The sequence below is a fragment of the Balaenoptera musculus genome, chromosome 9, assembly GCF_009873245.2.
Source record: "Balaenoptera musculus isolate JJ_BM4_2016_0621 chromosome 9, mBalMus1.pri.v3, whole genome shotgun sequence".
Taxonomy (NCBI): domain Eukaryota; kingdom Metazoa; phylum Chordata; class Mammalia; order Artiodactyla; family Balaenopteridae; genus Balaenoptera; species Balaenoptera musculus.
The window spans coordinates 71,388,133-71,413,518 of NC_045793.1; the positions used below are offsets into that span (position 1 = coordinate 71,388,133).

The 25,386-nt window shown below is 35.1% G+C and overlaps 1 protein-coding gene across 3 annotated transcripts in view; it reads left to right on the plus strand.

Annotated features, from left to right (window-relative positions):
• AHR (aryl hydrocarbon receptor) overlaps positions 1 to 20,055 on the plus strand; it is a 50,946-nt gene extending 30,891 nt beyond the window's left edge. For 2 of the 3 annotated variants that reach the window (XM_036863001.1, XM_036863002.1), the window contains exons 4-11: positions 3,022 to 3,111; positions 5,671 to 5,794; positions 6,490 to 6,620; positions 8,066 to 8,268; positions 8,987 to 9,096; positions 9,715 to 9,856; positions 12,525 to 13,791; positions 16,181 to 20,055. In XM_036863001.1, coding sequence (XP_036718896.1) covers positions 3,022 to 3,111; positions 5,671 to 5,794; positions 6,490 to 6,620; positions 8,066 to 8,268; positions 8,987 to 9,096; positions 9,715 to 9,856; positions 12,525 to 13,791; positions 16,181 to 16,315 — 2,202 coding nt within the window. In that variant the 3' untranslated portion in view covers positions 16,316 to 20,055. The remainder of the gene's footprint in view (positions 1 to 3,021; positions 3,112 to 5,670; positions 5,795 to 6,489; positions 6,621 to 8,065; positions 8,269 to 8,986; positions 9,097 to 9,714; positions 9,857 to 12,524; positions 13,792 to 16,180) is intronic. The other variant, XR_005021168.1, reaches the window with a different exon arrangement.
• The last annotated feature ends 5,331 nt before the right edge of the window (positions 20,056 to 25,386 follow it).

Genomic DNA, 25,386 nt, shown 5'->3' on the forward strand with positions numbered 1-25,386 from the left:
ATTTGCTTAGGGCCATACCTCTTATCTCTTATGAAGCAGATGAGCACATTGTAGACATGTGAATATGGCATATTTCATTATACACAGTTGCCATAATGGCATCTTACTTTATATTTCCAATGTGCGGTTATCACCTAGTTACCACTTAGATGCAGAGGATGTTTCCAGAGGTACAGTATACCATTTGGCTTGAAACTTTTGAAACGAAATCTTTTCCTTTGGTTTTAACAACGGAGGCACATGAAGTAAATGTTACAAGATGTTTAATGAAAGTTTAAAATATTTATTTTCTTGATTAGCTTAAATTTGTTACTGTTTTATGAGGAATAAAAATAAAACAATAAAATAACTTTTTGTATCCTTTCATTATCTGTTATTTGCTTTAGTTGTTTATTTTCATATATTTAAATATGTTCTATCCATTGCTACGTAATACTGTGCTTATTAAAATCTGTAGCTTCATTTTTGAGATAACAGCAGTTGAAATTACAAATAACAGTATTAATTGCAGTTTATTTCTCTTATTAAATAGTAAGTAAAGCTCAACATGATTTTCAGATAGAGAGTTGTGACTTAGACCAAAGAATAATAATCTCTTTTATTAATATGTAATGACCAAATTAATTCCTTCTTTTAATTTACTAAGATAATAATTCAGTTCAAGTAATAACCTTGGTGCACATGGTATTTAAGATCATTTAATATCCATATAATTGGTATGTATATATTCTTTTAAGATTGGTATGTATATATTCTTTTAAGAGGCTTTTTGTTTTATTTCTGACAGTTAACATTTGTCTAAAAGTGTTTATCTGTCATACCCTAAATTATCTTTGTGTCACCTGGCATGCGCTAATGAGCTTATTGTACCGTACTAAATTCGTTCCACTGTTTGAAAAACATGATATTCTACAAAATAACATGCATATGATCAATGGATACTATTTTCTAGAAGGAAGACATTTGCAAGATAAAAAAATGTGGTAATGGATATATACTATTACTTCCAGCTAAAACTTAAGAATACTCAGTTTTGGGGGTGTTAATCATTAAACATTTAAGTTCTTGGTGGGTGCCATCGCCATTTTTCATCCTGGGGAAATTGCCAGGTTTTATAAGGCATAATATCTAAAGTCAAGGATCTGAGATCCCAGTTGTGATTACATGAGTTATAGGCGTGCAACAGTTGGTGATCAGTAACACATAAAAGCAGTAGATCATGATATAACGTTAAGTGTGCAGGCTTTAGAGCTAGACAAAGTTTACCTTCTGGCTCAGCTTTTTCCTAGCTGTGTGGCTGTGGGCAAGTTACTGTGCAGCTCTTTACCTCAGTTTTCTCGATTTAAAAACTGGAATATGACACCTACTTCAGTGGATTGCTGAGGGAATTAAAGTACTTGAATACATTAAAAAAAGCATTTAGAAAAGTGGCTGTTAATTAGTAGGTGCTGTTTGTTGTCTGCATAATCAAGTTCTCAGAAGTATAATATAGACCAGGGATCTTGAAGGTGAAAGGACTTTGAGGGAAAAGGAAGACAGTCACCGTATTTCTTTTACCTCATCTAACAGTGAGGGTATCTGCAAGACTGTGTGAGCATCATAAGCACAGGCGCAGTAGCTCCTTCAGTTTTGAATCTCAGTACTTAGCACGCATCCTCTTTGGCATGCAGTATTTCATTAAGTGTTGAATGAACTACTTGCTCTCGTTTATATATCTCTCTATAGTTCACAAAGCATGATCATGTAAATCTTTATCTGCTCATTTCCACAACCTCATATTATAGTAATGGTGCCTTACATGAACTGAGTGCCAGCTCTGTACCAGGCACTGTACAGTGCCTGTTTTTCAAACAATGACACTAAAGCTTGAAGGGGTAAATAACTTAATAAAACCACACAGTAAGTAAGAAACAGAAGAATCCATTCCAAATTCTGACTCCAAACTATGTGGTTCTTAAACTAAACCATTCCACGTCTCATCTTACATGAAGAAGAGTGTCTCAGGAGGGTTTAACAATGATCACATAGCATAGAGTAAAACAAGTACTGAATTAAACTCAAGCAGGAAATAATGAGGGCTTTAGAATTAAAATATGTGATCACAATTAATGTTTAAGTTGATCTAGATACTTTTATTACCTTAGAGTATAGAGATATTAGCATTGGACTTGAACCACCACTAAAAGAGTAGGAAAAGAGAGGATAACTTCTAAACTAAAAGAAAGAAGGAGTAATAAAAAATAATTGGCCCAAAGCAGGCAAAGTGGAAAGAAAAAGCGGCATAGTATAAGTGGAACAGATAAAAATAACACCTATAAAATGATAGCTTTGAACCTAAATATATTAGTAATTATATTCAATTTAAATGGACTATATTTGCTGTGTATTTGTCTTACATGTATTTGTTCTACATGTGTATTTTATGTAGAGTCCACTTGCGTATTCCTTTTTTTTTTTTTTTTTTTTTAGTTGTTTTGTTTGTTTTTTTATACTGCAGGTTCTTGTATTCCTTTTCTAATAAAAAGTTTTTAAAAGTTTTATAATACTTTGAGAGCATCCACATTTCAAACTGTGTCAGTGCTTAAACTGTCTTTGCACAGAGCTTTTCTTCTATCAAATTTTTTTATGGTTCTAATAAACATCTTTACACACTATCTTCCTTTAAAAGCAATGTGACAGATTACAGTAAATGATGTTTATACAATTATATTTAAAAAACATGTACAGTATATTTAAAACAAAATCTAAAGCATGAGGAAGAAGAAGAAATAAATATTAAAGTTATTGTGATTGAATATTAAATTAGCTCTAAGCTTTTCTTTGGCAGAATCAAAAGGTGTGAATAGATTCTTCTCACTACTGGGGTGTGTGGTGTTTCTGCATTTGTGGAGTGTAATAATATTAACCATTTTAAAGATTTTTTCATCAATAAAAGTAACAGCCTTTACTGAAGTCAATATTTATGGATGATAATATTTTTATTTAGTCACATTACTGATTTTGTAACTTTTTTCCTTGTAGGCACTGAATGGCTTTGTATTGGTTGTCACTACAGATGCTTTGGTCTTTTATGCTTCTTCTACTATACAAGATTACCTGGGGTTTCAGCAGGTAAATATATTTTTCTTAGGTCATTAAAAAAATTTTTTTGGAAAATTAATTTTCTACTTTTATCTTACACTTAGGGACACAAGTGATAGTTTGTATATATAAAATGTAATTAAAATACATATGCTATAGAATAAAAAAGTATATGTTTGTAGCTAATATATTTTTATACTTTTAAAAATCTACTGCATTATAATTTCCTTAAGGGTATATGTGATTCATGGATTTTGTGTTTCTTCTTTCACTTATAAAGAACTCTTACGTATACGAAACTTTAGGGTAAGGGGCAGATAGGGTTTGGACAGGGGCAGACAAGAGAATATTTACCATCAAATTAGTTATGGATACTGGAAGGTATATGACAACTATGAAATGAATGAGGTGATATGTAAAGGTATGAGCAAAATACTACGGCTTCTCCCTTTAATTCTGACTTGTATGGATTATGGAAGCTTTCCTGAAGGAAATGGTATTTAAGCTAACCTAAAGAAAGTGTAGGATCTGGATGGGTGGACAATTGTGGAGGGAACACAGAGAAGAAAAGCTTAGACGTACTGTAGACAGTAGGTTGGAAGGCCTTGAAGGAGGCGAGCGTGTTTGGTTTAATGTTACTGAGTGTATAGTGAATAAATGGAGTAATAAGGTGTTCGGCATATTTGAGGGGCAGGAACATCCAATATGATTTGAGAAGTTTGTAAGTACACTTGAATGCTAACTACTCATATATCAGTAGTTCTTAAATTCTAATGTGCATAAGAATCACCTGAAGAACTTCATAAGATGTCATAAAATTGATGGGCCTCATTCCCATATAATCTGATTCAGTACGTCAGAGTGGGGCCCATGTATTTCATTTCTAACAAGCTGGCAGGTGATGCCAAGACTGATGGTTGAATGGCACCGTCTGCACCGTTATATAGACTGAAGTTTAAATTATGTCATACACACTATAGAAGCCACTCAATGTTTTTGTTAAAGGGAATGTGTATGCTCCAATCTATATTTCAGAAGATAACTCTGGCATTGTGTAATGGATGGCATAGAGATGACTTCATGCTAGAAGATAAAGTTCGTAGGAAGATTTAAGTCCAGATAGCTAAAGTGGTGGAATCTGGCTACTGACACAAAGCCTAACTTAAGTATTTTTGAATTTTAAAGAAAATATACTAATGTCCATGGCAAAGCCTGTTTGCAACTTAATTACATAACTAGTTTAATTATTATTTGATGTGATTCATAACAGTTAAGAAATCAGAAAGATTAGCTGTTTCCCAATCTGTTTTTTTCTTCATATATACATATAACCTGGATATTCTTTAAGAAAACATTCATATCTGACATTGGTGGTGGTTTATGGCACCATTTTTAAAACTGCACCTTGTGACTCATTAGTGGGTTATGCAATTGATATAGTGGATCACCATCAATCCTTCCTTTTAGTTGCTTAAAATGAAATAAAATAGAAAACACAATATTGCCACACATATGTGGAATCTAGAAAAATGGTAGAGATGACCTTATTTGCCAAGCAGAAATAGAGACACAGACGTAGAGAACAAATGTATGGACACCAAGGGGGAAAGGGGTCGGGTGGGAGGAATTGGGAGATTGCGATTGACACATATATACTATTGATACTATGTATAAAATAGACAACTGATGGGAACATACTGTATAGCACAGAGAACTCTACTTAATGCACTGTGGTGTCCTAAATGGGAGGGAAATACAAAAGAGAGGGTATACATAGATAGATAGATAGATAGATAGATAGATAGATAGATAGATAGAGAGATGGCTGATTCATTTTGCTGTACAATAGAAGCTAACAGGACATTGTAAAGCAACTATACACCAGTAAAAATTAATTTAAAAAATATTGTCACACATAAAAGAAGTGTTCTGTGAAACTTTTTTCCACGTGTGTATACACACACACACACACACACACACACGATGGATAGGAAATGTATTTCTTGCCATGAGTTGCAATAAAAAAAAGTTAGAGCAATTCTGGTGGAAGGGCTAAGGGCTCAGCACTGTAGTAAATGCTGAGAAGCAAGAGGTGAAGGAGGGATTCTGACCTGGTAATGGCATAATCCCTTACTCTTATGGAATCTACTAGAAGTAAAAATTTCGTATAAGGAAAATGATTAGAGAGCAGTGAAGGAACTACATAATACTATGAAGCTTAGAGAAGTCAAATGCAGCTGGATGTTCAGACAAGGTTTTGTGGAAGGAGGAGGATTTTAAAAGATCAGTAAATAGATGAAAATCAGCAGAACTTAATGTGCTGCAATTAAGGAGTGGGAAGGTGACTTATTTGACTGAAAAGCATTCCCACAGGGAAGTGATGGCAAATAACTTTTGACTTGTCAATTACCGTGCTAGTTTCTTTCTAGCTTTTCCTATATTGGATTCCTGGAGAGCTTTGCAATCACTTCATTTGCGTTCATCACCACTAACAAGCACCCACGAATCTAGCAAGGTTTTGAAATTAGTAAACCACATTTTGAAAAAATCAGTACTTCTTGTTAATTTCCTTGTGCTTTTTTTCTGTAGTCTGATGTCATCCATCAGAGTGTGTATGAACTGATCCACACTGAAGACCGAGCTGAATTTCAGCGCCAGCTACACTGGGCATTAAACCCTTCACAGTGTCCAGACTCTGGACAAAAAATTGATGGTAAGAATGTTTCCCAAAAGATAGTGTTGGGGATTTTTTGATATAATTCTGGGAAAGAAGGCAGAGAACCTTTAGGGGCATAGAACTCCATGGTGAAGGTTGGGAAGAAGGGGAAAGGCATGAATCTCTGGCTGTGGGCCAGAGCCAGGTCACAGGGAGCCTGGTGACCTAAGGAGGATTTTGACAGATGACAGCCATTGATGAATTTCACGTGACAAAGCATAGCCATATACTCACTAATATATTGTATAAAGAGAACTCTTACACTATTGTGAAAAGGGGGAAGGAATGTACAAGGTTGATTCTGGAGTGTGTGTAAATTGTTCTGTGTTTAACATGCACCAAATATAAAAGCAGACTAGCATATGCAAGGATAAAAAACCTTCTTTCAATGCAAGCAGTGTTTTCACACATCTGTGAAAATGTTAAAAAGAAAAAAAGGCTTAGAAAATACAGAAATTGTTGACAGGATAGCTCAATAGAAATAAAAACAGACGAATAGGTAAAGTTCTATGTAGTGAAAATGTTATTCAATAAGTTTTAATTTCTTTTCACTAGCTCCCCTTCTGAAAGCGATTTTTTTTTGTAATCCAAATACAGACTTTGGTTTAGAAATTAACAAAAATTTCATCTATTCAAACACTTAATTTTACAGCAAAATGGAAAGTAACTTTGTGTTGCTATTATTTCTACAGAAGCTAATGGCCTCTCACAGCCAGCAGTCTATTATAACCCAGACCAGGTTCCTCCAGAGAACTCTTCGTCTATGGAAAGGTGCTTCGTTTGCCGACTAAGGTGTCTGCTGGATAATTCATCTGGTTTTCTGGTAAGGTGCAAAATCTTTTACTGACATTTACTATTAAGTTTTAGAAAATTAAAAAGAAAAGTGAAACCAATTTAATTTGAATGTATTTGAGTTTGGGTTATAAAAATCTACTTTATTAAATAATTTTATAAAGGACAGTAACTTTTTAAAATCTTTCTAAAGTTTTAAAAATATCTTCCATAACTCAAAATCTGTGTCCTTTAGGATGCAGTAACAAAGACTGAGTGGAGTAACAGGGAACTCTCTATTTTTCCCCTTTTTTTGGACTTTTTAGGTATAAGGTAGAGAATTATATAGTATTTCTTTGGCAGCAGGCTGCTTACCCTCCTTGGATTTAATGCCTGCCAAATGGAAAAATGATCACGGCCTTTTCCGCACGGCTGGAATAACTGCCGTGTAAAAAAGTGGCTGTGTCTTCATGATTGCAGGATCCTCCTCTAGTATGAGATGCTCTTGAGCAGTGTGAACTCCTGAGCAGGATGGCCAGGGAGCAGCGTAGGCAGGACGCTAGGAGTAGAGACGGCCCGGCCTCTCAGGTGCCTGTGTCCTGAAGACGGTGCACTCCACCAGGTACAGAAGAAGAGACAAAGCATGTTGCGTATCACTTTTGTGACTTCTCAGGAATTGGAAACAGATAATCAAATCTGTTAGCAAACGATGATTCTTGTTGGTGTGTTTATTCCTGAAGATAGTTTTGCCGACCCAGAATTAGAACTGTGCTTTGAGCTAGTTTCCTAGTACTGATGATCAAGTTAGTATGTATGTCTAGGTGGAATTTCTCTGTGTAATTGGGCCTTTTCTCCCTTGTGCTGCTCTCATATTGATGTCAGAATCATCCTTTGGCCTGGTACTGTTGTAAGCAACCCAGATTGATCATGGTCATGATTAAATTGTCTCTGTTTCCTCCGTCTTCTAAAATTATTCTCTAATAGAGTTCTGTGTTCTTTGTATGGTTTTATGATTCATTTTAGTGTTTTTAAACAGTTGTGTTTTCTCTCTCTATCAAAGATTCCCATGAATTTTGAAATATACTCTGAGCTGTGGACTAATCCACAGACTATATCTGAAAATTAATACGTACCTGATGACTGTATCACCATTCATTCGTTCAGGAAATAGAGTTTGAGTGTGCGGTGTGCACGGACCCGTGCTAGGCGTGGATGGTAGGGAAGCCGCAAGGTCAGAAAACCATTAGGTCTTCCTTTTGTGACCTATTTTAAAGCACCGAGTGGTTCACTTACCAATCCCTTGAGGATAGTCCTCATACTGCCTTTTAGGATACTTTTAATGGGCTTCCTGGGGAGAAAGGAATTAAAGTCACATTTGATAGCCTCATGAACTTTTATGGACTTATCAAGAACACCGGAAATGGCCTTGATGGAGCCTTTTAAAAAGGAGCCATTTTAAAGCGTTAATCTTAATGAACTGTGTTTCGGTTTTCTCAGGCAATGAATTTCCAAGGGAGGTTGAAGTACCTTCATGGACAGAACAGGAAGGGGAAGGACGGATCAATACTTCCGCCTCAGTTGGCTTTGTTTGCAATAGCTACTCCACTGCAGCCACCGTCCATACTTGAAATCCGAACCAAAAACTTCATCTTTAGAACCAAACACAAGCTAGACTTTACACCTACCGGCTGCGATGCCAAGTAAGTGAAACCTTTTCAGGTTTATTTTTACTAAATGTATATTTTGTTGCCGTAAGTGTGTCTTAGCATGTATATATTTTCCATATGGTGTTGATTGTAGTATTGTTTATTATTATAGTAGCTATTATTATTTCATACTTTACAGCATAGCCTTTTAAAATAAAAGTTCATCACGTTCACAGATCATTTTATTATTTTACAATATTTGACATAATTTCTGTATTGTACAGATGATGCGTTTATATAAGATTCAGTATCCTGATGACATTTATTGTTGGCTTGTTGTACATTTTTAAATTATACAAACTTTGACTTTTAGCCCTAGAAGTTTAGTAACCAAAACATGTTGCTGCTTTTCTCCTTCCTAATACGGGAATGCAGGCAGGTTGGAGAAACCCTGCCCCTCAAAATGTAGTATAAGTATTCTAGAAGTTAATTAGAGATTTTGTGTTTCACCTATATAATCTACTCTGTTAGACTCATCTTTAGCAATAATTTTCATGGTCTTTCTTCAGGAGAAGAAAGGAGTCTAAAAGTGAAATTTGCAGCCATAAGCAAAAGAGAGCAGTTACAGAATTGTGTGCGTTGCTACCTGCTAGTGTGAAATTCTGAATGTCAACATAGTACAGAAACTAGCACATAACTAATGAATTTATGTTGGCTACTTCATTTATGTTAAATTTTAATTTCATTCTTATTTTGCCTTGTTTTTAAACAGAGGAAGAATTGTTTTAGGCTATACTGAAGCAGAGCTATGCATGAGAGGATCAGGATATCAATTTATTCATGCTGCTGATATGCTTTATTGCGCTGAGTACCATATCCGGAGTAAGTTGTAGTTTCTTATGAGCTTGGCTGTGAAAGCAGCTTACGCTCTAATATGTGTTTCAAATTATTACTAATGTAATGTGTTTAAGGAAACTATTTGGATAAACTTCTCCTTAGTATCACACAATTATGATTAAGCCTGAGTTACACTCTCTATTCATTAGCTGCCACACAGGAATTAAGTAGTTTAATTACTCTGAAAATGACCATTTTGCCCATGTTTTTGCTCAGGAGTTGTTTTAATAGCATCATTTTTAATTCTAAAATTTATGTTAATACAGATTATGCTTTAAAATTGTATAGTAAAATATTAGGCTGTAGGAAATGTTCCCTTTTTTTTTGAAACAAAAACAGTTTTCCCTCCAAACTCTGTACTCTCTTTTCACGTTACGAGAATTGTCTGACTTAATCTTTCCTTGAACCACTTAAATAATAAATTTAGTATGAAATAGGAAAAAAAGCAATGCTGAAGAAGTATTTTGATACATTTTAATATAGTGTGCTTAAAAGTCGTCAATATATTTATCATCTTTGGTGATATGTGAATTGCATCTAGAAATATTACAGAGATTATTGTGTTGATTTTGGATTTGATAATTTAATTCTTTTTTGTTTTAGTGATTAAGACTGGAGAGAGTGGCATGATAGTGTTCAGGCTTCTTACGAAAGACAATCGATGGACTTGGGTGCAGTCAAATGCACGCTTAGTTTATAAGAATGGAAGACCAGATTATATCATTGCAACTCAGAGACCTCTAACGTAAGCACAAAGACCTAGAACATTTCATGTTTTGGTTTTTTATTTTAATAACACTTTGGTTTATAAATTCTCCTACATGTAAACCTAAAAATAAATTTTAAGAGAATTTACACTGGAAATAAAAATTGAAAGGTAATAATGTATAGAAAGAAGAAGGCATAGGGTAAGGACATTGAGAAAACAGAGTTAACAAACTTTCTTGAAAAACTGTGTATGTAGAGCTACAGGAAGAGAATAATCAAAGAAAACTCCAAGGGTTTATCCTGGGTATATGAAGGAAAGATGAAAAGCCAGTGCCATCTGTCAAATAAAATAAAAACGTAACAGTGCTTTGTTTAGCATGTTTGCTAATAAGCAGGCAGTGATTTTTAAGCTTCTCATATATTCTCGAAGTGAGTAGTTTGTCAAATATTTGTATTGCAAATGTTTTCTCCAGTCTGGAGAATTGATTTTAGTATGTGGTTTTGAGGGCAAGGATCAAGATTATTCTTTTTCCTTATATGGATATCTAGCTGACTTAGTAACATTTATTGGAAAGATGGTTTTTTGAAAAGACCATCTTTTCCCCACTGCACTGCATTTCAATCAGGGGATTGTATCTGGGGTTCTGTTTCTGGGTTCCATTGGTCTGGTTGTCTATTTTTAGACCAAAGCACATTGTCTTAACTATTCTGTACCTTAATATGCCTTGATATCTTGATGTATGCCCACCATCTCGTTTGTTCAGAATTTTTGTTGTTCTCCTTCAAGAGAATCTTGTCTCTTTACATTTCTATATAAGTAGTTTAGGAATCAGTTGTCAATTCCCATGGGAAAATTTGTTGAGATTTTGAATGGGACTGCATTGAAATTATAGTTTCTTTTGTGAGAATTAACATCTTCTATAATATTGAATCTTCCAACCCATGAACATGGTGAATGTATATATGTGCATATGGGTACATGTGTATGCATGTACCCATGTCTTTATCTCAATAATAGTTGTATTTTTCTTAGTTTTATACATCTTTTAATTAATTTTATTCCAAAATATTTTATGTTCTGTGATGTTGTTTTAAATGGTATATATATATTATATATAATTTTTAATATATAGAAATAGTTGATTTTTTAATATTGGTTTATTATATCCAGTGACCTTAGTAAAAATTCACTTGTTAATTCTAATAAGGTATCTGTAGATGTTTTTAAGGTTTTCTACTATATATACCATGTTGTTTGTTTGCAAATAATTTTTTTCCTCTCATCCTTTAGACTTAGTTTCGTTGTTGTTAATTCTCTTATTGCACTGGCTAAGCCCTCAGTAAAATGTAATGGAAATAATTCATTTTTGTCTTATTCCCAACCTTAAGGGTGAAAGCCTTTAGTATTTTACCATACCATTATGAATCGTTTTTGAATTTTACCGAATACTTCCTCTGCATTCATTGACATCATGATTTTTCTCCTTTATGCTCTTCTTTTCTTTTTGCTGTATAAAGTCTGTAGTGGTATAATTTTAAGAAGCATTTCCTGGTATTGGGAATTTGTGCCCTCTTTTAATCACTATTACTAGGACATTAATTTTATTCTTCTTCTCAAGGAGCCAGCTTTTGGTTTGTTGATTTTTCCTGTTGTACATTTGTTAATCCATTTTATTTATGTCTGCTCATTATTATTTCCTTCCTTCTACTCTTTTGGGTATAATTTGAATTTCTTCCCAACTTTTTTAATATATATGGTTAAGCTAAGCTATCACTTTTCCTTTAAGTATGAGTATCTACAACCCTTATGTTTTGGTATGTCTTATTATTATCATTCAATTGAAAATATTTGTTAGTATTTATTTTGACTTTTTTTATTCATGAATTATTTAGAAATATAGTGTTATTATATCCTTTGTGCTATTTGTTAGGAGATTTCTAGTTGTCTTTTTGTTACTTTAAGCTTAATTCCACTGAAGTTAGAGAATAGTCTCTATATGATTTCAGTCCTTTGAAATTTGTGGTGGCTTACTTTATGATCTAGTATATGGTCAATGTTAAAATATCCCATGTGCTCTTATCAATACATGTTCTGTTGTATGTATAGTGTTCTTTATATATCAGTGGTCTGGTTTGTGGTGTTCATGTTTTTATACATTTGATATTTTTGTTTGCTTGTTCTATTAGTTATTAAGAGGTTATGAGATCCATTGGAGCTCTTTACCTAATATGGATATTAAATTTTACATATATACACTCTGTGTAGTACATATGAACCTATAACTATGACGTTTTCTCCGTGCCTTGATTTATGAATTCCTTTCCCATGCAAAAATTTTTAATTTTCATGTGTCAGTCTTCCTTTAGAGCTTCTGGGTTTTATATTTCAACAAGCCTCATTTTTATATTGGGATCTTTATTCCACTTGTAGTCCATTTTTTCAGGTAGGGATGGAACCTGAGTGTGAAATTAATGACTGTATTAAGTTTTTTGACAAATTCTAAATTATTTAAATTTGTCTGAGAAACAATTTTAAGTACTTACCATCAGAAAGATTTCTCTCAAAGTTCATGTTCCCTGCTATGAAACTCAACTCCAGTGTATTTTGCTTGCTATTATTTTTTCTTTTCTAAAATTTCTTATTTTGGAATGTTTATGATGTGACTCTTCTTAACATATGCCAACTTTCTTGTGCACAATTTTAGAGATGAAGAAGGAACAGAGCATTTACGAAAACGAAATATGAAGTTGCCTTTTATGTTTACCACTGGCGAAGCTGTTTTATATGAGGTAACCAACCCTTTTCCTCCCATAATGGATCCCTTACCAATAAGGACTAAAACTGGTGCTGGTGGAAAAGGTTCTGCTACCAAATCAACTCTAAATAAGGATTCCCTCAATCCCAGTTCCCTCCTGAATGCCATGATGCAACAAGATGAATCTATTTATCTCTATCCTGCTTCAAGTAGTACACCTTTTGAAAGAAACTTTTTCAATGACTCTCAGAATGAGTGCAGTAGTTGGCAAAGCAATGTTGCACCAATGGGAAGTGACAATATCCTGAAACATGAGCAGATTGGCCAGTCTCAGGAAATAATGAACCCCACAGTCTCCGGAGATCACGCAGGGCTCTTTCCAGATAATAGAAATAGTGACTTGTACAGCATTATGAAACACCTAGGCATTGATTTTGAAGATATCAAACACATGCAACAGAATGAGGAATTTTTCAGAACTGACTTTTCTGGTGAAGATGACTTCAGAGATATTGACTTAACAGATGAAATTCTGACTTACGTCGAAGACTCTTTAAATAAGTCTGCCTTTGGCTGTTCAGGTTACCACCAGCAACAGTCCATGGCTCTGAACCCCAGCTGCATGGTACAGGAGCACCTCCAGTTAGAACAGCAAGAGCAGCTACAGCACCGTCAGCAGCACATAGCAGCGGAGCAGCAGCAACAGCTGTGTCAGAAGATGAAGCACATGCAGGTTAATGGCATGTTTGCAAACTGGAACTCCGACCAATCCGTGCCTTTTAACCGTCCTCAGCAAGACTTACAGCAGTACAGTGTCTTTTCAGACTTACCTGGGACCAGTCAAGAGTTTCCCTACAAAGCTGAGATTGACACTCTGCCTTACGCACGGAACTTTATCCCCTGTAGTCAGTCTGTGTTGCCGCCACATTCTGAGGGTACACAGTTAGACTTTCCCATTGGGGATTTCGAACCAGCTCCATACCCTACACCTTCTTCTAATTTAGAAGATTTTGTCACATGTTTACAAGTTCCTCAAAACCAAAAGCACGGACTCAATCCACAGTCAGCCCTAGTAACTCCTCAGACGTGTTATGCGGGGGCTCTGTCGATGTACCAGTGCCAGCCGGAAGCTCAGCACAGCCATGTGGCTCAGATGCAGTACAACCCCACGATGCCAGGCCCAACGGTGCCAGGCCCGCAGGCGTTTTTAAACAAGGTAAGGGTTTTTATCAAACTGAATAAGCCCTTTAGATGATTCTTCGTACATTATAAATCGAACCAAGTTATAAATTTTCTATGTCAGTGACTGATTTTAATCTATTTTCTGTAGCATTCATGTGAGAGAGCATTTTTAATTTTATCTGTGACTACTATTTTTTTTTTTTATAAGCCAGTACTTTTTTAATATGTTAGTAATACAAGTATATCACAGTTACCTGAAAGGAGAAAGAAATCAAGGAAAAAAGCAACATGGCCTTAAGTGATGACCAGGTGAAATTAGTTAAAAGTATATTATTTAGAATAATCTTGATTTTTAAAAATAGGGCCTTTTAAAAATTCGGACTTCAAAAAGATGATTTAAATTTTTAAAAATATTTTCTTCAAAGCTCATTTTTTTTGCTGACATATAATTGATGTACAATTACTTTCAGGTGTACAACGTAGTGATTTAATATTTTTATAGATTATTGGCTCGATTTCTGTTGAAATTGGATTAAAATCAATATAGTTGTGCTTCCTTCAAATGCTTTTGTCCTAGATGATCTCTGGAATTCAGTGCTCGGTTCCTTGGTGTTCTCTGGCAGTCCCTCCATGTGACCTGCCAGATGCTCATGTTTTCCTTTAAGATAGAATAGTTTTTTTCCTGGCATTCTTTAAAAAAAAAAAAAATTGGGTAACTCAGCTGGCTTTCTATCAGGGGACTCAAACTGGATGTTTTATGTTTGTTTAAATGTGTCATTTGAGCCCTTCTAGCATCACGGTAACTTTAAAAAATAAAAAGTGCTTGCTGATGAGTGCTGCTCTCTGTGGCCACCCAGGAATATATCATGTTTGCATTTACGCTTTTCCATTAGAAAATATTTAGTTCATTTTATAGTATATTTAAGTTTAGTTTTGAAGCAAATCCTGGTTATAAGAGTATACGTATTATAATAGTTTATAAATGTTACTTGAATCTTTTTCACCAATTGTTTTTTCTGGCCGTTTTTTATACACGTGGTTTTGTCTGATTATATATGAGGTTTGTCTGATTATATGAGCTTATTAATCGAAAATGGCTGTGAAAGTTTTTCTTATCCTCATTCCTGACTTCCTTCAGTTATTTAACAATTGGTTACAGTCTATCTCACACCATTGCTGTGAAGTAAGCCTGGGTAGGTAACTTCGGTACAGTTTACTGTACAAGTTAATTATGTAAAATTACATTTTGAACAGGGCCTGCATTAGCATGAGTTCCTTACAGTATTTTCTTCCCCCACTGTTTTGTATCGCTTCTTTATGAATGATAAGAATTCTAGACCTATATATTCCCCCTAGGAGTTATTAAAACTAAAGAAAATTAAAATTCCATCTGTGGCTCACATTATATATTCTGGTGGACAGCACCGCTGTAGACAATATATTTAAAGAGAATTGCTGATGTGCATTGTATTATGACTGATGAGAGTAATTTATTCAAAACCTACCATTCTCTGGGCAATTACTATATTCCCTTTGAAAGCTCGACGAAGTTTAGAAGCAGTCTGTTTTGATTGCTGAAACCTAATGTTACATAGGCATTAGAAAGGTAGCTTTCATTCGAAGCAATTAAGGGTATGATTATAATGTTACTTTCACTAACTATATTCTAAAATACAAAAGGCTCTCTAATCTATAAAAATCCTACAGAACTAGGTATCTCTGTCCTCCCTCCTCCTTTTTTTCAGTAGCAGTTATGGAAATCAGCCTAATTTCATTGTTACACGGCAAGAGCAAGTATTCTACTTTGGTAACTTATTTCCATAATTAGGACAGTCATTTTAGTAGTAAAGCATGTTATGAATTAAAAAACTTGGTTCTAGCAATCATGTACCCATGGTGTAATATGTTAGGAATGTTAAGAAACCTCTTGCAAATCAAAACTTACCTTCTTTGAGAAGGTTCTAGGTTCTCTGTAGTCCAGTGTAGTGATCTTCAATGTAATTAATTCATTGGTACCTAGAACTTAGATAAAATCTGGTCAAAACAAACTTACTTACGACAGAGAGTTCAGTAACTGTGATGCACGATTGGTACTCTCTGATCCATCAGTTCCTTTCCAAACCAAAGGCAGCTCGCTGATCAAGTACTCTCTCAGTGTATGGAATGCCAAATCTGAAGTGAGACAATGCTATTATTCATCCGTACCATGTAATAGAGAAACCAAAAGGCTGTAAACGCAACCAATACAGAATATATGTTCAGTATGTCTTCACTGAATGATTTAAAATTTAACAGCAGGAGAGGAATTTGAAGTTTAACAACGTGCAGGACAAAGATGTTAAAAATACATTTTCATACATCTAATGGCTTAAGATATACGAAGGATCTGTTCTAATAAGTTGCATTGAAATTTTTGTTTTCAGTTTCAGAACGGAGGAGTCTTAAATGAAACCTATCCAGCTGAATTAAATAGCATAAATAACACTCAGCCTACCGCCCATCTTCACCCGTCAGAAGCCAGACCTTTCCCTGACTTGACATCCAGTGGATTCCTGTAATTCCAAGCCCACTTTTCATCTTGGTTTTTTGATTAAATTCGTTTGTGAAACATCATGACGGAGTAATAAAACTGTCATTGTTGGATGTTAGCAAGTTCACGTGGAGGCATTGATGTATGTAGTTCTGTTATTCCAAACCAAATTTTAATGTTTTTCTAAGAGGAGTTAATTACATATATTACCATCATTAAAATAGAAAAAGTATGCTGCCACAGAGGAGTGAAATAATCTACACTTTATAGTATTCTGAGATACCACAGAATATACAAAACTTATTCAGGGGGACATTATGACACTTTTAAATAAGAAAATTTTCTCTGTTGGAATTATTTTTGTCAGAATAAAATGAAATACTTTGAGTTTTGAACTTCAGCATTCTTATTAGTGTACCAAATATGAACTATTTCCTTTTATTTGTAGCTTCTGCTTTTATCTCAGATGTTAAAACGAGTGGTTTGGTGCTTTTATAAAAAGATTATCTCAGTGCTCTCCTCCTTCCTTGGTAATGTAAGTGCCTCACTATTTTTTCTACCTATAACACTGTAGGAGTATGTTTTATATAAAATATACTTTCTCTTTTTAAAATTAATAACATTCTGCACACAAATATTATCGGTGTTTCTTAAATTCAGTCATTTTTATTAATCCAGGCATGTTTTAACTGCACTACTCACCCACTTTCTTCAGGTAAAGGGCAAAAAATGGTTGAAAAGATAATTAATTATTTAATCTAGTTGTTTCTAGACTTTAATGTTGCCGTGTGCCTTATGTTGAAAAATTTTGAAAGTGAAGATGTCTTTCCAAATTATTTTTTAATTATCATATAAATAAGACAGCAGCACTAAAATTTCAAGTTTTCAGAAGTAAGAGATATACCACCATTTAGCTTTACTAAAATCTCCACCTTAATAGTTGAATGTTGCAGTGTAAAGAATCTGCTGTTAAATGCAACAGCATTTAACTTAACATGTATATTAACTTAAAAAGAAGAGAAGCAGCTTTATTTTTAGCTCTTTAATAAGTAAAGCACCCATTTCAATATGTATAATTTCTTTAAAAACTGTTTTAGATCTATGATCCTTTAAGATGTTGGAATATGTTGACTTTATAAATTTCACTTCTTAGTACAGTGGAAACTGTTTTTCTCATATTTGAGGAGTGTTAAGATTGAATATAGCAATGTTTGTGCAAAGTGTTGGTATGAGTGAAAATAATGGTGCGTTGTGTAGTTTATAATGAACAAAATTATTTGTAAAATATTTTCAGTCTTTCATTTAAAGATAGTGCACACCTTATATATGCACGTAAATAATTTGTTTGGGTCTTCACATATTTTATCAGTGTGTGTTTTTAAGATAGCAAATAATGAATCCAACTTCTTTCAAAATTTGGTATTAAGAAAAAGACAATCATGCAGTTCTCTTAACTTCAAATATTAGGTTGTTTCTATGATATAATGACCTCTATTATCAATAAGGCAAATTAATCAGGCTACTAATTTAACCATCCTCAGGTGACTTAAAAGTGCCACCATCTGCCTTTCTTTTATTTAACTATACATCTGAAAGGCATAGACATATTTTGCATGTATTATATAAAAACATGATGGAATCCCACACTGAAATGTAGTATTAAAGTACATTTTTTATTTTTATTTTTTTAGTAAATTAATGTATATAAAAGTGACTTCAGACAAAATATCTTCTACATCAGTTTTATGCATTTTCAGACAAAAGTTTGAACCTGTAGAATCAATTTAAGTGTTGAAAATAATAAATTTGTCTAAAACATTTCATAATTTGTTTCTGGCATGAGGTATCACTAAAGATTTAGACCAGTGATCCAGATTAATATTCCATTTTCACATTTAAACCTTTCATTAGAAGTCTTCATATAAACCATTTTTGTTAGTCTCTTCCACGTTACTGAATGGTTTAGTGTAGTGGGGGAAAAAAATAGGCTTTTTAAATTGTGAATATGATGACAATCTAGTATACACTTATAAAATTTAAGAAACTTAAAGCAATATTGTATATTTTTATCTATAAAAGTAACTAAAATTTATCTAAGAATAATAAAATCACATTAAACCAAATACACCTTTGTCTGTACTGCTAAGTGCCAAACAAAGGAAGAATGGTTTGTGTACTGCTGTATTGAGGGATTTATTTTTAGATGATGTGCACTTCTGAGGATGTGGATATGCCTCATTTGATCTTTTTCCTATGCCAGGTTGTTCTTACTGTACCTGAAGATTTACCAGTGTTCCAATGTATTATATAGCTTTCAATCATTGCTATGCACAAACTAGTGTTTTTCAGTATTACTAAATTTGAGGTAAATGTTATCATGGGTATTCTCTCCTTCAAGATGTTAATGCTTACATATGCCGTGAATACATTTTTGTTTAAAATATGATTTATAATAAATATCCTTCCTTATTATCAAAAAATTGTACACAATAATATATATGGTAATAAAATAATCACCAAGTATGAATAATATGTTTTAATGCAGATTCTTCTTTCTGGTCCATATAAAGGAAGTGAGTATTTATAGTACAGTGTTTTATATTAGATGAAAGCAGTCTTCAATATTTAAGGATAGGTTAAGTCAATAATTCATAAACTTCTTATAAAGTTCTGCCCCTGGATATTTTGGCCTTGACAGGAATTTAAAAATACACACTTCAAGTAACTTCATAGGTTAAAATGCTTCTGAAATGCATGTTCTTTTAAACCTTGTCTTATCAGTGTTATAGTCTGATGGTGCTTTTTAGTATCTCAGATTAAAATCCAACATTCCATTTTAATAGACAATATTTTAAGAATATTTATGACAAAAATGTAAACAACCCATGTTCTATTTTATGCTTAGATTAGAAAAGTTATTGCCCAAACTTACACCTCTAACAAATATAAATGGCATGCTAAGCCTTTGGTGTTAAATTCATCACTATTAAACACTCACCAAGAATTCTGCAGTTAGAATTGAAGAAAAATTCCTGGGAAAAAGTTTTCATTCTAGTAACAATTTTTAACATTAATTTTACCTTTATTCTTAATCATTAGGTATTTTTCTCAACTTGTCGATAAAAACATAGCAAATTAGCATCATACTTAATTCTGAATATTTGCGAAAGACTAACTTTTGCCTACGTGCATAATATATTCAGTTTTAACTGTTGGATCTGAAAGAATCAAGAAAAATCCAGATAATATTTCTGATCCCTACTTTCAGTCAAATGACTTCATCAGCATGAATGACTTCAACTTGCCCCCTTGTCACCAAGCCTGTCAGACACTGACCAGGGATGTTAGCTACTCACTCACAAGACTAGGGAATATCTCTCAAGTTCCTTCCCAGTGTCCGCAGAGGACCATGCTTCCAGTTCCACTAATACGACTGAAACCATCAAAACCCCACAGGACATCCGAAGTGTGTCTGTACTTTTACCTCAACAATACCACCGTCCTCTGCTCTTAGGCCAACCTCCAACATGGGAGGAGGAAAAGCTCCCCGGCCTCCAAGATGGACACTCTTCCCTAACCACAACCTGCCCCTCCATCCCTCCCCCAGCCCCTCCCCCTGGGCAACCACAAGTCTGTTCTCTACATCCAGAGGTTGGGGGTAGCAGATGTAAGCTAATGTATTTGGAATGGATAAACAACAAGGCCCTACTATACAGCACAGAGAACTGTATTCAGTAGCCTATGATAAAGCATAATGAATAAGAATGTAAAAAAGAACATGTGTATATATATGTAACAATGACTTTGCTGTACAGCAGAAATTAACACAACACTGTAAATCAACTCTACTTCAATAAAAAAAACAAACACCCTTCCTTTCCAGTTTTCATACACTCAGCTATTCCATCTCCCTCTTCCAGAGTCTTTTCTCTCTCCTATGGGCACCCCTGTGTACAGGTCATCCTCTATCAAGAAAAATTACTTGATTCTGCATCCTTTTTCTTATTAAATTACTTCCTTGCCTCCTTTCTCTAAAATAATGTTGGTCTCCTGAAATCTTGTTTTCTTCCTATTACGCTGCTTTGTTGATGTTCACTTAACTTCCTTCTTACCATAGGCTGATTCTCTATGGCCCTGCACCCTCAATGAACTTTTTTCCTCCCTTAGGTTCTGTGACATTAGTTGTCCTGCATCCTGTTTATTTTATTCCCTCATTTGCCTTTGTTAGCTACTCTCCTCTCCTCCCACCTGGCAACAGGCTGAGTTCTGACCGCCATGTGTGGTTCTTTCTCTACATACTGACCCTTTGGAAGCTCATCCATTCTGCAGCTACTACCTTTATGACGAATCCCTTGTGATCTCACCTCTGAAAAAGGGTGAAATAAAGACACCTTATCTCTGATTGACTTTCGTTGAGCATCCTTTCCCTCTAAGAGCAGCATAGCAAAGCTAAGCACACAGACTCTGAAGACTCCTGGCCTCAACACACACATGACGTGAATCATTGGGAAGGTTTCTTACTCTCTCTGAGCCTGAGTTTCCGTTTCTACAAAATAAGGATAACAGTAATAGGCGCCTCACAGAATTGTTGGAGAATTCGATAAATAATTTATGTAAAAACAGTTCCCAATTGCCAGAACTGGAACAATTTGAGCAAAAAAATAACAGCATTGGATTATAACCCAAAGAATAAAATATCCATGAGTCCATCCTGATACAAATAAATGATTGAAGAAATAAATGGGGAAGAAGGGGCAAATCTTCCTTACAGGAAAATCACAAATATAGGTAACTATGCCTTCCAATAGATGGAGCTTAATACCCCTCCCCTTGAGTGTGGGCTAAACTCAGCCTCTTGCTTCTAAAGAATACAGTACAGAAAGGGGAAAAAAATGTTTATATTGTAGAAATCTGGCAAGCACCACTTTAACCAAGAGATCGAGTTTGACATCAATTATGTCGTGGTGTTCTCACAGATATGATGCTATATGATCAGCACACTTCTGCCCTGTGGTATTTTCTCAAACACACATAGCCCTAGTCTAATCATCAGAAAATGTCAGAGAAACCCAAATTGAGAGACATTCCACAAGATTCCTGGGAGTATTCTTTAAAGTGTTAAGGTCAAGAAAAACACGTTGAGACGTCACAGGTCGGAGGAGACTAAGGAGGCATGACAACGAAATACAAAGTACAATAGAGTATCTTGGATTGCATTCTGCAATAGAAAAGAGGCATTAGTGGAACAACTGCAGAAAGCCGAATAACGTTTAGTTAATAGTATTGTACCACTGTCACTTCCTAGCTTTACCAATGTACCACGGTTATGTAAGAGGTTAAGTTTAGAGGAAAACGGATGAAGGGAAGGAAGAAAGTCTGTATCTTCACAACTTTTATGTAAATCTAAAATTATTCCTAAATAGTTAATTTAAAAATCATTTTTATATTAAAAACACAGTTTCTTGTTTGTCACATAGCAAGTACTCAATAAATGTCTGCCATTTCTAATATTTCCCTGCGATTTCCAATCAACCTCTCCTCAGTTGTAGGTGAATCTCTAATTGACCCTACTTCTCATTCTGTTTACTTCTGATCTCATGAATATTTAGGTTTTTAGTCTCTAGTTCAGTGTTGCTTTCTACTTTAAAGTCCTGATATCATCCTTATCAATGATCCTTCTAGCCTTGTTTCCATAACTACTACACATCAATATAATAACCTATTTTTCCATTCCAGCCAAGAATAATCACATCTCATACTTAGAGCATTTGTAACTGCCTTATTTTTGACAACTTGAAATTTCCTCTTCTCAGCACACCATCTTTCTTCCACTTTCCCATTCCTTTCTTCTTTATTCAACTAGCTCTCTGCGCTCCTTGTGATCTCTAGCCCCATGAGTACCCATTGTTCTTTTTCAGTCCATCCGCCTGGACCTCAGTATCGGGGTTTCAGCAGTATGTTTGCTTGTACCCTAGAATTGCTCACTTCCTTATTGGAAACTGCCACTCCAATCCATAGCCCTGGCCAAAACATTTCTTTTCCTGATAACCAGTTTTGCTAGAAAAAGTGACAAAACTGGAATAATGGCCTCATCACAAATGTTTCACCATGTCTATGGCAGAAACTGACAATTACCAAACACCACCATCATCTTCCCTTCCTTCTTTGTAAGAGAACCCTGACATTTCTCTGGTCACAATGAGGGAACAGAACTATATTATCCAGCCTCCTTTGCGAATAGGTGTAGCTGATAAAAGTTCTGGCCAAATATATGAAAGCAAAACTTTTGTGATACTTCCAAAAAGGCTGCTGAAAGAGACCTAATGCAGCTGCAAGGAGCCGTTTTTGCTTTTCTGCTTTTCCTTTCTAGCCAGCACACATGGGTGTGATCAATGGAGATCCAGCACCTCTCTTGAACCATGAAGACAGAAGCTATAAACTAGGATGGTGAATTGAAAACAGGATGAGCCAGGGCCCCTCATGACTTGGAGCCACATGTTTGGAACCACCAAATAAACCCTGTCTGTGTACCTTGTGACTTCTTTTATATGCGATAAAGAGACTTCTGCCTTGGTTAACCCATCATTCTGTTATCTATCCCACCCCCACTGCCAGCCACCCACGGTATCTTCATCTTCTCAGTCTCTCCAGTGACGTTATCTCCAACTTGACTCAAAAAGTCTGATATAATTTTCAGTTTCCTCCTTTTTTACTTTTATGTTGCTATCTATCAATTATCCTCTCAGATTTTCCTTAACTCCTTTTTCTTTGCATTTTCAGTCATTGAATGTGTTGGTTTCTCCAGCAAGCATCATCCATTTTCTTCTAAGGACAATAAATCAAACTGCTACTTCATTCTTTTTTCTTTTTCCAGGCATCCATTCACTCATTCATTTTTATTGTTTTACATCTGAATAGAGCAGCTTGCTACAATTTGCTTTCTTCATTACTGACCTCTTATTTCTTAAATCTTCAGTGTGAACTTACTACCAATTTGTATGTACAAATGTTCTATTAAGTCAAGAAATCTTCTTTCCTTGATACTTTCTTACCTTGGCTTCTGTAACATTGTACTCTAATTAGTTTCCTGATTTGATTACTCCTGGTCCCTCTCTCTCCTTCTATATTGCTACAGATAGGCTTTTTTTTTTTTTTTTTTTTTAACAGTTTGATCTGTGTCCTTTTTCCTACCCTCCCTATACCTCCCTCTCTTTGTAATCTCACCTACTCAAATCACTGTGTATAACTCAATATGTAACCTAGACCTCTTTTCTGCGTTCCTGGCCCAGATTTCCAATGGTGTATTTTGTACAATATGTAATATAGTATAGTTTTCTTTTAAAAATCCTGCCAGCACCTTAAATTGTCTTTGAACAAAACTGAATGACTGATTTTCCCTCCCGAGTCTAGGGATTCTCCTACCATTTTTGTTAACACCGCCATTTCCATCTTCTAGGAGCTCAAACCCAATCCTCACATCTGGCCCTCTCTATTACCACAGTAGTCAGTCCCACTGGACAATGGAATTCTTTGCTTCTGTACTTATAATCTGAGACACTTTAGATTGAAACTATATTTAGGAACTCAGCAAGAGTGATCTGCCGACCTGCAGTAAGAAAAGACAGAATGGGAAGAAAAAAAACTTCTACCGAAGATCTGACAGGAACGTGTAGGGAGAGACTGGTTGTAGGGATTGAGAGAAGTTTCAAAATTAAAAACAAAAATGGTTTCAACAAACAAGGATTTGGGAGTGGTTAGAGAGGAGGAGCAGGGAGTCATTCATTCATTCAACAAACATTTAGCCATCCAGGCCTACAGGGAGCCATTCTAGGTTGACCATAAAGCATCCAGCTGAATAGTTCTCTATTTTATTCCATCACGGTGGGACCTATGGTGGGGTCCTCAGGATTTGGTGTATCTGATGTCAAAAGAACCAGAAACAGTGTATTTTACTGAGTGTCCATGGGCCATCTGCATATCTATGGAGAGAGCTATTGAAAATTAGATTTGTGGACACCCCATGCTCACTGAATCCAATTTGTAGGCCTGAGAATCTTATTTTTAACAAGCTACTCCGATGATATGATATGAAAACCACCAGGATAGTCTTACAATTTAAGTATTAGACTAGGGAGGCCTGCCCAGGATACACTGTTCCTTGCGTGATCCCAGTTGATCCTCTGGCTCCCAACTGAGGAGTAAAATCACGTTTATTACGTGAACTGCCCTTCTCTCGTGGTATGTGATCTTTAGGATATCACCATGTGCTTGGATAGAATTTAAGTCTGCCCCATCAGCTTTCCTGTGCTGATGAGCTTAGACTTTTAAAACTCCAGGAGGCAGAACCAGCCCTGGCTTCCTTTCCCCATCTCCAACCCCACTGCCACCATCTTGGACACGATCCACAGCCCCTGGAGATCAGTTTCTGATACTAGTTCTTCCACCTCTAGCAAAATTTTTCAGGAAGAGCAATGGACAGAACTCTATTTGTGCTGTCTAAAGTACACAGGCCTGCATGAAACAGCTTACAATTTAAGACCAACCAGAATTAGGAAGGAACACAAACTCATATACAGAAGAATTTATAGGAATCAGGGATTAATAGATTAGAAAAGAGTGATCTCTGATGTGATTACCTACTTCAAATAACTAATATGCTAGCAAGGGTGAGGGGGAAGAGATTATTCTTGTCATTTATGGTCCAGAAGTTAATCCAGGATCAATGATAAAAGTTACAAGTTAACACATTTTACCTCAATATAAAGAAGACTCTGTTATTGAAAGATGTCTGGAGATGAAATAGGCTGATTTGAAATGTAATGATCTTCCTCTCTCTAGAAACGCCACTTAGAATTTATGCTGAGAAAATAATTCACTACTGTTTCCTTCTATTTCAGAGAGTCTATGATTCCATTAACTTCCATGTTAGATGTGAGCTTTGAGATGTATTTCATACCCCGTTTTACGCTTGAAGAAAAAACAAGGCCCAGATACTATCCTGTGCAAGTCTCACAATTAGTTGATAAAATGATCTCACCTATCTTGAGTTCTGGTACAGTATTCTTTCCCCAACACAAGAAGTTGGCTTTATTCCCCACT